Raw genomic sequence first — 13,287 nt, 5'->3', positions numbered from 1 at the left:
AAGTTAAAATTGGATGATTTAAGCTCTATAGACCTAGCTCTAGGCTACCATTTGTATATGTTATTGGATTTACTGCCTCATAATAAAAGGTAAAAGTACAGAAAAAATAACACTTAGTTTTCTTGATATTTACTGACAATTTTTTTCATATTATTAGGAGTTTTGTTAACATTATGTCATTAAGTAGCGGTTATAGATTTTGAAATTTATTTCCATGGCCTAAACTTTCAATCCTTTAGCACTATTGATACAATTATAGAACAAGATTCTTGTTTCTTTTTCCGTCACCTGTAATAAGTTTGATTTCCAAAATAAAAATAAAAATAAAAAAAATTATGAAAATTGACTTGGTTGAGAATAGAAAACTGTGCTAAAGGACATTTGAGTTGTTGGTCAGGGTTTTGGATAGGAGTAGGAAATGGAACCTTTCTCATAAAGTCTGTCAAATAAACGGTATGGCTATCAACTGAAAAAGTATTGAATGCAGAATTAAGTAGCACATTAGAATATGTCAAATTCAAGATACCAAGACCATGTTGTTAAAGTAAACTTTACTATTGATTAGTCCCTTGTGATCTAGTAATTATTATGACATCATATATTGATGTGATTTTCTGACATCATAATCACTGGCCCAGATGCTAGGACTAATCAACAATAAATTGTACTCACCTTACATTGTTTTAGTATATGGAAACCCTTGTATCAAAATTAAAAGAACTTGGCGATCAAAGTGTTGACAATCTTGTAATCTTTTGTAACCCTTTGATTGAGAAATGTTCCATCTATTTTAGTAATATTTTTCTTCTTCTTCTTCACATTATCACTAGATATACCTGCTTGATTTTATCAATTCACGCACACTCACATTCACAGCCTCAAGGTTGCAATCTGCAGCAAGCTCACGGAAAAACGCTGACAATGATGATATGTTTTTCAACATTCCAGAAACGCCGTCGGACCCCAGATGTAAGTTGTGTTACATTCCAATGGTTATGTGTTATGATATCCCTCTATGTGAACTAATGAATCACGTCCTGTTCAAATGGCAATGGATTCACAGTTATAACTGTTTGTCCCACATGTGTGACACTTTAGTACAGAGTCGACTGACATAAGTGTCCAAACACATCTTATTTTACTGTATATTTCATGCATATTGACAATTTTTTAATAATCTTTATGGGTTCATTTTTCAACAAATTTTCCTTAAATTTTGTTTGAATGTCGAGAATATTTACAGATTCTGTAGAAAATATTTGTAATTTTCTGTAGCTTATACACTGTATTTAATCATGTGTTTTACAAAAGCCAATATTAAAGGGGAAATATTTCAAACAATTATCTGAAGATAGTTTTCTACAAATTTTAGCAATTTCAAGAAAATCTGGTGAAAATCAAAATCATGATAGTAAATTGAGAATTTGTCAAAATACATGAAATATATTTTATATTGTAAAAATAGTATGTGTCTGAATATTTCTGTCCGCCTAAATATATGTTAATTACTTAATGCTATACAAAAAGCAAATTAGATGCTTGATTTACAGAGTTTGATGATGACAATAGAAAAGAATGCTAGAACTTTGAATGTGTGAAGTCTTACAAGGATCTAATAACTATATATGTTAGTTGTCTCCCTTCCATAGTATTGTCATACCTGAAAAGGTGGAGCTCTTCAGCAAAAAGAGGTAATAAAATCATGGGTTCTCCAGTACTATTTTTCATTTTAATATGGTTGCACGAAAGTTTTGGTAAATTTTCAATATTTTATCTGTATCGTCTGAATTTATCTACTTTTTCTAACTCTATGATTAATTGAAATAAAAAATCAAATTATTTCAAGATTTTGGAATCTAAAAATCCACTTTCCTTAGTATTATATGACCTTGTTAGCTGTCTATCACAGTACATCAATTTATCGGAGCCGTGTAAATGGTCTTTTGTAAATTGTTATTGGTTTTTTCACTACTTTAAAAGTGGTCTATCAATGCAAATAATTAAGCATTTTTTTCGTATCACTATTTCAAATTGTCCTTGTTAAAGAATACAGTATGTATATTAGAATTACAAGAATACAGTTAAATTAATGCCTTTTTTCTTTCACTTATTTAAATAGAAAAATAAACCATATCTACAATTAATGAATTATTCATTAAAGCTTGTCAAAGACAGCTAGCAAGGTCATGAAATTTTAATGTAAAATAGGGGGTACAAAGGTGAAGGTCATGGCACAGCCAAAGTTACCGATAAAATTGGTCAAAGGTGAAGGTCGTTGGTAACAAATTAACAATGTCAGTTATCTTATTTCTTCTTCTTTGGGATAATGACAGGCCTTTAAAGTTAATTAAGTGTGTTACCTGTCCAATGTTGAGAACAAATCAATTCAAGATAATATAAGATACCTTCAGATAAGTTCAATATCCCATAATATTGGAAGGACTTAGATTATTAAATATTTAAGTCCTCAAGAATTAAAGAAATTTTCCTTCAAATTAAAAGCACAATTAAATTTCATTTATAGACAGCCATGTTCTATTTCATTTCAAAATTATCATTACTCCAATATCTTAGTCCAGAGTGAGTTCCAATGTACATATAGTTACAGTAATAGTTACAGTTACAGTCATATAGTTACATGTTACAGTACATATAGTTACAGTACAGTATAGTTACAGTACATATGTTACAGTACATTAGTTACAGTACATATAGTTACAGTACATTAGTTACAGTACATATAGTTACAGTACATATAGTTACAGTACATATAGTTACAGTACATATAGTTACAGTACATATAGTTACAGTACATATAGTTACAGTACATATAGTTACAGTACATATAGTTACAGTACATATAGTACAGTACATATAGTTACAGTACATATAGTTACAGTACATATAGTTACAGTACATATAGTTACAGTACATTAGTTACAGTACATATAGTTACAGTACATATAGTTACAGTACATTAGTTACAGTACATATAGTTACAGTACAGTATAGTTACAGTACATTAACATACTATGTTACAGTACATATAGTTACAGTACATATAGTTACAGTACATATAGTTACAGTACATGTAGTTACAGTACATATAGTTACAGTACATATAGTTACAGTACATATAGTTACAGTACATATAGTTACAGTACATGTAGTTACAGTACATATAGTTACAGTACATATAGTTACAGTACATATAGTTACAGTACATATAGTTACAGTACATATAGTTACAGTACATATAGTTACAGTACATATAGTTACAGTACATATAGTTACAGTACATGTAGTTACAGTACATATAGTTACAGTACATATAGTTACAGTACATATAGTTACAGTACATATAGTTACAGTACATATAGTTACAGTACATATAGTTACAGTACATGTAGTTACAGTACATATAGTTACAGTACATATAGTTACAGTACATATAGTTACAGTACATATAGTTACAGTACATATAGTTACAGTACATATAGTTACAGTACATATAGTTACAGTACATATAGTTACAGTACATATAGTTACAGTATTAGTTACAGTACATGTTAGTTACAGTACATATAGTTACAGTACATATAGTTACAGTACATATAGTTACAGTACATATAGTTACAGTACATATAGTTACAGTACATATAGTTACAGTACATATATAGTACAGTTACAGTACATATAGTTACAGTACATGTAGTTACAGTACATATAGTTACAGTACATATAGTTACAGTACATATAGTTACAGTACATATAGTTACAGTACATATAGTTACAGTACATGTAGTTACAGTACATATAGTTACAGTACATGTAGTTACAGTACATATAGTTACAGTACATATAGTTACAGTACATATAGTTACAGTACATATAGTTACAGTACATATAGTTACAGTACATATAGTTACAGTACATATAGTTACAGTACATATAGTTACAGTACATATAGTTACAGTACATTAGTAGTTACAGTACATATAGTTACAGTACATATAGTTACAGTACATATATTACAGTATTACAGTACATGTAGTTACAGTACATATAGTTACAGTACATATAGTTACAGTACATATAGTTACAGTACATATAGTTACAGTACATATAGTTACAGTACATATAGTTACAGTACATATAGTTACAGTACATATAGTTACAGTACATATATATACAGTACATATAGTTACAGTACATATAGTTACAGTACATATAGTTACAGTACATATAGTTACAGTACATATAGTTACAGTACATATAGTTACAGTACATATAGTTACAGTACATATAGTTACAGTACATGTAGTTACAGTACATATAGTTACAGTACATATAGTTACAGTACATATAGTTACAGTACATATAGTTACAGTACATATAGTTACAGTACATATAGTTACAGTACATATAGTTACAGTACATATAGTTACAGTACATATAGTTACAGTACATATAGTTACAGTACATATAGTTACAGTACATATAGTTACAGTACATATAGTTACAGTACATATAGTTACAGTACATATAGTTACAGTACATATAGTTACAGTACATATAGTTACAGTACATATAGTTACAGTACATATAGTTACAGTACATATAGTTACAGTACATATAGTTACAGTACATATAGTTACAGTACATATAGTTACAGTACATATAGTTACAGTACATATAGTTACAGTACATATAGTTACAGTACATATAGTTACAGTACATATAGTTACAGTACATATAGTTACAGTACATATAGTTACAGTACATATAGTTACAGTACATATAGTTACAGTACATATAGTTACAGTACATATAGTTACAGTACATATAGTTACAGTACATATAGTTACAGTACATATAGTTACAGTACATATAGTTACAGTACATATAGTTACAGTACATTAGTTACAGTACATATAGTAGTTACAGTACATATAGTTACAGTACATATAGTTACAGTACATGTAGTTACAGTACATATAGTTACAGTACATATAGTTACAGTACATATAGTTACAGTACATGTAGTTACAGTACATGTAGTTTACAGTACATATAGTTACAGTACATTAGTTACGTATATAGTTACAGTACATATAGTTACAGTACATATAGTTACAGTACATATAGTTACAGTACATATAGTTAACAGTACATATAGTTACAGTACATATAGTTACAGTACATAAGTTACAGTACATATAGTTACAGTACATATAGTTACAGTACATATAGTTACAGTACATATAGTTACAGTACATATAGTTACAGTACATTAGTTACAGTACATATAGTTACAGTACATATAGTTACAGTACATGTACAGTACATGTAGTTACAGTACATGTAGTTACAGTACATATAGTTACAGTACATATAGTTACAGTACATGTAGTTACAGTACATATAGTTACAGTACATATAGTTACAGTACATATAGTTACAGTACATATAGTTACAGTACATATAGTTACAGTACATATAGTTACAGTACATATAGTTACAGTACATATAGTTACAGTACATATAGTTACAGTACATATAGTTACAGTACATATAGTTACAGTACATGTAGTTACAGTACATAGTTACAGTACATATAGTTACAGTACATTATAGTTACAGTACATGTAGTTACAGTACATATAGTTACAGTACATGTAGTTACAGTACATATAGTTACAGTACATATAGTTACAGTACATATAGTTACAGTACATATAGTTACAGTACATATAGTTACAGTACATTAGTTACAGTACATATAGTACAGTACATATAGTTACAGTACATATAGTTACAGTACATATAGTTACAGTACATATAGTTACAGTACATATAGTTACAGTACATATAGTTACAGTACATATAGTTACAGTACATATATTACAGTACAGTACATATAGTTTACAGTACATTAGTTACAGTACATTAGTTACAGTACATATAGTTACAGTACATATAGTTACAGTACATGTAGTTACAGTACATGTAGTTACAGTACATGTAGTTACAGTACATTAGTTACAGTACATATAGTTACAGTACATATAGTTACAGTACATATAGTTACAGTACATATAGTTACAGTACATATAGTTACAGTACATATAGTTACAGTACATATAGTTACAGTACATATAGTTACAGTACATTGTTACAGTACATATAGTTACAGTACATATAGTTACAGTACATATAGTTACAGTACATATAGTTACAGTACATGTAGTTACAGTACATGTAGTTACAGTACATGTAGTTACAGTACATGTAGTTACAGTACATATAGTTACAGTACATATAGTTACAGTACATATAGTTACAGTACATATAGTTACAGTACATATTACATACATAGTTACAGTACATATAGTTACAGTACATATAGTTACAGTACATATAGTTACAGTACATATAGTTACAGTACATATAGTTACAGTACATATAGTTACAGTACATATAGTTACAGTACATATAGTTACAGTACATATAGTTACAGTACATATAGTTACAGTACATATAGTTACAGTACATATAGTTACAGTACATATAGTTACAGTACATATAGTTACAGTACATATAGTTACAGTACATATAGTTACAGTACATATAGTTACAGTACATATAGTTACAGTACATTAGTTACAGTACATATAGTTACAGTACATATAGTTACAGTACATATAGTTACAGTACATATAGTTACAGTACATATAGTTACAGTACATATAGTTACAGTACATATAGTTACAGTACATATAGTTACAGTACATGTAGTTACAGTACAGTATACAGTACATATAGTTACAGTACATATAGTTACAGTACATATAGTTACAGTACATATAGTTACAGTACATATAGTTAGTACATAATTACAGTACATGTAGTTACAGTACATATAGTTACAGTACATATAGTTACAGTACATGTAGTTACATAGTAGTAGTTACAGTACATATAGTTACAGTACATATTAGTTACAGTACATATAGTTACAGTACATATAGTTACAGTACATATAGTTACAGTACATATAGTTACAGTACATATAGTTACAGTACATATAGTTACAGTACATATAGTTACAGTACATATAGTTACAGTACATATAGTTACAGTACATATAGTTACAGTACATATAGTTACAGTACATGTAGTTACAGTACATATAGTTACAGTACATATAGTTACAGTACATATAGTTACAGTACATATAGTAAGTTACAGTACATATAGTTACAGTACATATAGTACAGTACAGTATAGTTACATATAGTTACAGTACATATAGTTACAGTACATATAGTTACAGTACATATAGTTACAGTACATATAGTTACAGTACATATAGTTACAGTACATATAGTTACAGTACATATAGTTACAGTACATATAGTTACAGTACATTAGTTACAGTACATATAGTTACAGTACATATAGTTACAGTACATTAGTTACAGTACATATAGTTACAGTACATATAGTTACAGTACATATAGTTACAGTACATATAGTTACAGTACATTAGTTACAGTACATTAGTTACAGTACATAAGTTACAGTACATATAGTTACAGTACATATAGTTACAGTACATATAGTTACAGTACATATAGTTACAGTACATATAGTTACAGTACATATAGTTACAGTACATATAGTTACAGTACATATAGTTACAGTACATGTAGTTACAGTACATGTAGTTACAGTACATATAGTTACAGTACATGTAGTTACAGTACATATAGTTACAGTACATATAGTTACAGTACATATAGTTACAGTACATATAGTTACAGTACATGTAGTTACAGTACATGTAGTTACAGTACATGTAGTTACAGTACATGTAGTTACAGTACATATAGTTACAGTACATATATAGTTACAGTACATGTAGTTACAGTACATATAGTTACAGTACATGTAGTTACAGTACATGTAGTTACAGTACATGTAGTTACAGTACATGTAGTTACAGTACATGTAGTTACAGTACATGTAGTTACAGTACATGTAGTTACAGTACATGTAGTTACAGTACATATAGTTACAGTACATATAGTTACAGTACATGTAGTTACAGTACATGTAGTTACAGTACATATAGTTACAGTACATATAGTTACAGTACATATAGTTACAGTACATATAGTTACAGTACATATAGTTACAGTACATGTAGTTACAGTACATGTAGTTACAGTACATGTAGTTACAGTACATATAGTTACAGTACATATAGTTACAGTACATGTAGTTACAGTACATGTACAGTAATACAGTACATATAGTTACAGTACATGTAGTTACAGTACATGTAGTTACAGTACATATAGTTACAGTACATGTAGTTACAGTACATGTAGTTACAGTACATATAGTTACAGTACATATTAGTTACAGTACATGTAGTTACAGTACATGTAGTTACAGTACATGTAGTTACAGTACATGTAGTTACAGTACATATAGTTACAGTACATATAGTTACAGTACATGTAGTTACAGTACATTAGTTACAGTACATGTAGTTACAGTACATGTAGTTACAGTACATGTAGTTACAGTACATGTAGTTACAGTACATATAAGTTACAGTACATATAGTTACAGTACATGTAGTTACAGTACATGTAGTTACAGTACATGTAGTTACAGTACATGTAGTTACAGTACATGTAGTTACAGTACATGTAGTTACAGTACATGTAGTTACAGTACATGTAGTTACAGTACATGTAGTTACAGTACATGTAGTTACAGTACATGTAGTTACAGTACATGTAGTTACAGTACATGTAGTTACAGTACATGTAGTTACAGTACATGTAGTTACAGTACATGTAGTTACAGTACATGTAGTTACAGTACATGTAGTTACAGTACATGTAGTTACAGTACATGTAGTTACAGTACATATAGTTACAGTACATATAGTTACAGTACATGTAGTTACAGTACATATAGTTACAGTACATGTAGTTACAGTACATGTAGTTACAGTACATGTAGTTACAGTACATGTAGTTACAGTACATGTAGTTACAGTACATATAGTTACAGTACATATAGTTACAGTACATGTAGTTACAGTACATGTAGTTACAGTACATGTAGTTACAGTACATGTAGTTACAGTACATGTAGTTACAGTACATGTAGTTACAGTACATGTAGTTACAGTACATGTAGTTACAGTACATGTAGTTACAGTACATGTAGTTACAGTACATGTAGTTACAGTACATGTAGTTACAGTACATGTAGTTACAGTACATGTAGTTACAGTACATGTAGTTACAGTACATATAGTTACAGTACATATAGTTACAGTACATGTACAGTAGTTACAGTACATGTAGTTACAGTACATGTAGTTACAGTACATGTAGTTACAGTACATGTAGTTACAGTACATGTAGTTACAGTACATGTAGTTACAGTACATGTAGTTACAGTACATATAGTTACAGTACATGTAGTTACAGTACATTAGTTACAGTACATGTAGTTACAGTACATGTAGTTACAGTACATGTAGTTACAGTACATGTAGTTACAGTACATGTAGTTACAGTACATAAATAGTTACAGTACATATAGTTAGTTACAGTACATGTAGTTACAGTACATGTAGTTACAGTACATGTAGTTACAGTACATATAGTTACAGTACATGTAGTTACAGTACATATAGTTACAGTACATATAGTTACAGTACATATAGTTACAGTACATATAGTTACAGTACATGTAGTTACAGTACATATAGTTACAGTACATATAGTTACAGTACATATAGTTACAGTACATATAGTTACAGTACATGTAGTTACAGTACATATAGTTACAGTACATGTAGATTGCTATTTAAATTAATGCCAGAAAAGCGTCTTTGAAAAATAAGTATTGCTTATCATAGAATTGCTTCAATGGAATCACCAAAAAAATCAACAAAGGAATTTTGAAACTTATACTGATCAAAGAAAGAACAGGACGATGATGGTCTCGGACATTTGATTTGTTCTCAGCCTATCAGGTAGCAGAGGTGAGCGAGAGGTTATAATTCGAGCTGTGTGAATGTTGGAGTATGAGGGTCGCACTATTATAACTTTAGTCAAGTTGGTTAGACTCGGTTACTTACACAGAAAATGTCTGTATATGGTATGTAGACAGTGTAACATAGATCAGGTATGTGGGGACTAATTGTTACACCTGTGGATAGACGGGCACGGACTACAGAGTCTCAGTACACATAAAGTAGTGGGGCTAATAGGTTTTATTGTGAACAAATATTGTTTGTAATTCTTTATCATATCAATATAGCTCAAAAGATGTTAATCTCATTATATAAATGTCAAAAAAATGTGAGAAGAAAGAAATTCAATTTATCAAATCAATAGAAATCATATACATATATACATATACTGTATATATGTACAGATCCATCTCGAAAAAAAAAGAAAAGAAAGTAATTGTCATAAATATCATCAGGTATTATATTCTGCATGCATTTGCATATTACAGAGTTATCTGCCCTTGGTACTGATTGTGGTATATCATTTGTTTACAAGCATAACTATTAACAGTATACTTTTGAGAGAAAAGGTGAATTTTCCCCAGAAAACAATGATGTAACAATGGATACCTACCTGCAAGGGAAGTAACTCTTTAATATGCAAAGACAAATTGATTTTAAATAAAAAATCATCTAATTTTGAAAGATACTGTGATACATGTATAAAATTCCAAAGAAAGACTTTTAAAGATGTCCTTTATTTTAATTGTCTTTATGATTAAACATTTGTTATAAAAAAAAATATTTATGATTTTTTACAGCAACTTTCAATCGTGCACCAGGTCACGGTAAATGTATGTAGAATTTTGGTTTGGAGGCAAGGGAATTAACATTAGAATGTGTATGATATATTGTGGTATTGAAAGATTTCAGGAGATCATAAATGTGGTGGTTTTTGGGTTATATTTGTAAACTGGATTATTTTGCTGTTATTGGTAAGAAGATTTTAACAATGCAGCGGCTAAAACAATCAGTGTTAAGACATCGTTATGACTGAAAATTTTAGTGGATTACAATGCTACTTTACAGTGGAGCAGGAAGATAGTGACGAGGATGATTCCAACTCGGACTGTAAGGAAGTTTTTAGTAATATGTAGTAGGGAAAATAGTTCTTTGTTTTTCATTTCTTAAAATAATTCATTGAGAAGTATTTTATTTTTTCACTTGTTATGAAATGTTGATTTATTTCATAGTAAGGTGATTGATTGGCAGTAGATGTCTTTTGAAGTCATGGTGAAAGGTATATATTTGGTGAAAGGACATTATTTTTTTTTTAAATTGGGATACAATATTGAAGGGAATTTTGATGTTATGAATGACCTTTTTATGAATTTTATCCAGGTGCTGGGTGTAAGAGATTTTAATGAGGTTTATTAGTCACACCTGTCCAAGTAGATATTGTTCTGTATATAGGGGGAATGCTTCGTTAAATTCAATGTAAGGAAATGCACTTCAAATGTGGAGCAAATCAAGATTTAATTATATCTGACCTTTTAAGACTTCATTTAAATAAAGAGTTAATGTAGGGAAAATATGTTAGAACATTTTGTCATATTGTTGGACGTGTGTATTGAATTTCCATCTGTTAATGACTCGAGATCTCGTTAAGGGTCAGAAAATTAGACGTTAGGTTTTTATACCTGGTATTTATCCAGTCTGACCCCAACCTTAATATGTCATTATATGACAGGTATAACAAAGGACATGCTTGTATATCTGACACACTGTGTAATATTCTAGCTCACTGAACGTTTGAAGTACATTTTACTGCCAGCTTTGATTATACATAAGGTAGTTATTTGGTATCGTGTCAGATTTATAACATCTAGTTAAATGCAAATGGTGTTTACGTTAGTATTTTACTCAAAATGACGATAAGAGACAAAAATTTGAATAATAGAGTGGATTCATCTATTGATTTTGAATATCAATATAAACATTTACATAATGGTCAATTTTGCTGTTTATCAGCTATGTCATCCAAGATATATGTATCTTTATGTTAAGGAAATTACAAATGTTAAATTTTGCAAAAAATATTACATGGATGTATCATCATGTGTTTCGTTTTTCGTTCTGCTTTTTGGTATATTAATTATATATATTATGTAGGTATGTTTAAATCTATGTTGATAATGTACACAGCCATGTGTTTTTAACATGTTTACTCCTGGATTACTTAAAATGTATTTGATCCATGTTTGTTTAGTATTTTCAAAGAAGGAAAACTACAATTATTTTTGAAACCGTTAAAAGATTTGAGGATTAAAGCTGTCCCCGCAGACGTGCTATAGATTAACGACGTTAAAGGATCACAGTTGTACGACATGTCAGACTTTACACACCGACAAGGATTACCTACTAAAGTACCCCGCAAATCCCCTCAAGAATAGATCAATTGATTTATGTGTGTTCCATTTAAAAATATTTTTTTAAATGACTTGTTGATACCAAGCATATAATTGGTGGCCAATATTTGTCATTCTATAATTGGTTTTAGTTTAAATGTACTAAAGTCAATATATAGACTTTTACATATTATAAGTGTGTTTTGATCGTTTTTCCAATTAGAAGGAAAGGTTTACAGTTGAGATAACATCGCTAATTAAAACCAATAATAGGCCAAAGTCTGCGTTTACTCGATCTAATAAATGTAGCTTTAAGGATTAAACTTCAGGCACTCAATAATTACACCATTTTGTAATTAGCAAAACTTTTAGATATCCTGACAACATGAAGTAGTATTGATCATATCTGGTTAAGTGGTTAGCATCCAGTATTGTTGTAAAACATAGAAGGGAGATTTAGAGAATCTGAGAATCAGGTTAAGTTTTAGTATTTGTCATACTAATATTTCAGAGATGGGTCTGCATAGTTGTCATGTTTGATTTGCTGCTTACAGCCAATGATTAACCAGATATCAGCATTGGGAATGGAATGTTGGTGTTACAATACAGTGTACTGAAAAGTTTTGTATATAGTTTATGCAATGATGATTACAAATCAGAGTAAATGTAGATCATATACTTGGTAATTTGTAGAAATGGGAAAGCAAAAATTGCCCCATTTTATCCATATAAATGTTTTGGTCTAGACTTCAGAATTTTATCCTCATATTTAATAATCACAGATGCCACAGATCTAGTATACAAGTATCAACTGTAGTCTAACCGAGCTTT

At 29.4% G+C, this 13,287-nt stretch overlaps 2 protein-coding genes across 16 annotated transcripts in view; one reads left to right on the top strand and one right to left on the bottom strand.

Annotated features, from left to right (window-relative positions):
- Window positions 1–883, bottom strand: part of LOC138336366 (cytochrome P450 4F6-like) — a 39,963-nt gene extending 39,080 nt beyond the window's left edge. The window contains exon 1 of the mRNA XM_069285832.1: window positions 673–883. The gene's annotated coding sequence lies outside the window, so the exon portion shown is untranslated. The remainder of the gene's footprint in view (window positions 1–672) is intronic.
- Window positions 1–13,287, top strand: part of LOC138336364 (uncharacterized) — a 41,470-nt gene that overhangs the window by 7,007 nt on the left and 21,176 nt on the right. For 9 of the 15 annotated variants that reach the window (XR_011210417.1, XR_011210418.1, XM_069285817.1 and 6 more), the window contains exons 3-4: window positions 877–969; window positions 11,138–11,179. The exons of 1 other annotated variant lie outside the window; for it this stretch is intronic. Coding sequence is in view for 12 of the 14 variants with exons in the window: in XM_069285817.1 (XP_069141918.1) it covers window positions 877–969; window positions 11,138–11,179 (135 nt within the window). In the remaining 2 variants the exon portion in view is untranslated. Of the gene's footprint in view, window positions 1–876; window positions 970–10,869; window positions 10,903–11,137; window positions 11,180–13,287 lie in introns of all 15 variants that reach the window. 5 more of the 15 variants (XM_069285824.1, XM_069285825.1, XM_069285819.1 and 2 more) reach the window with 5 other exon arrangements.

Source organism: Argopecten irradians, chromosome 12, assembly GCF_041381155.1.
Source record: "Argopecten irradians isolate NY chromosome 12, Ai_NY, whole genome shotgun sequence".
Classification (NCBI taxonomy): domain Eukaryota; kingdom Metazoa; phylum Mollusca; class Bivalvia; order Pectinida; family Pectinidae; genus Argopecten; species Argopecten irradians.
This window is presented reverse-complemented; position numbering and strand designations above follow the sequence as displayed.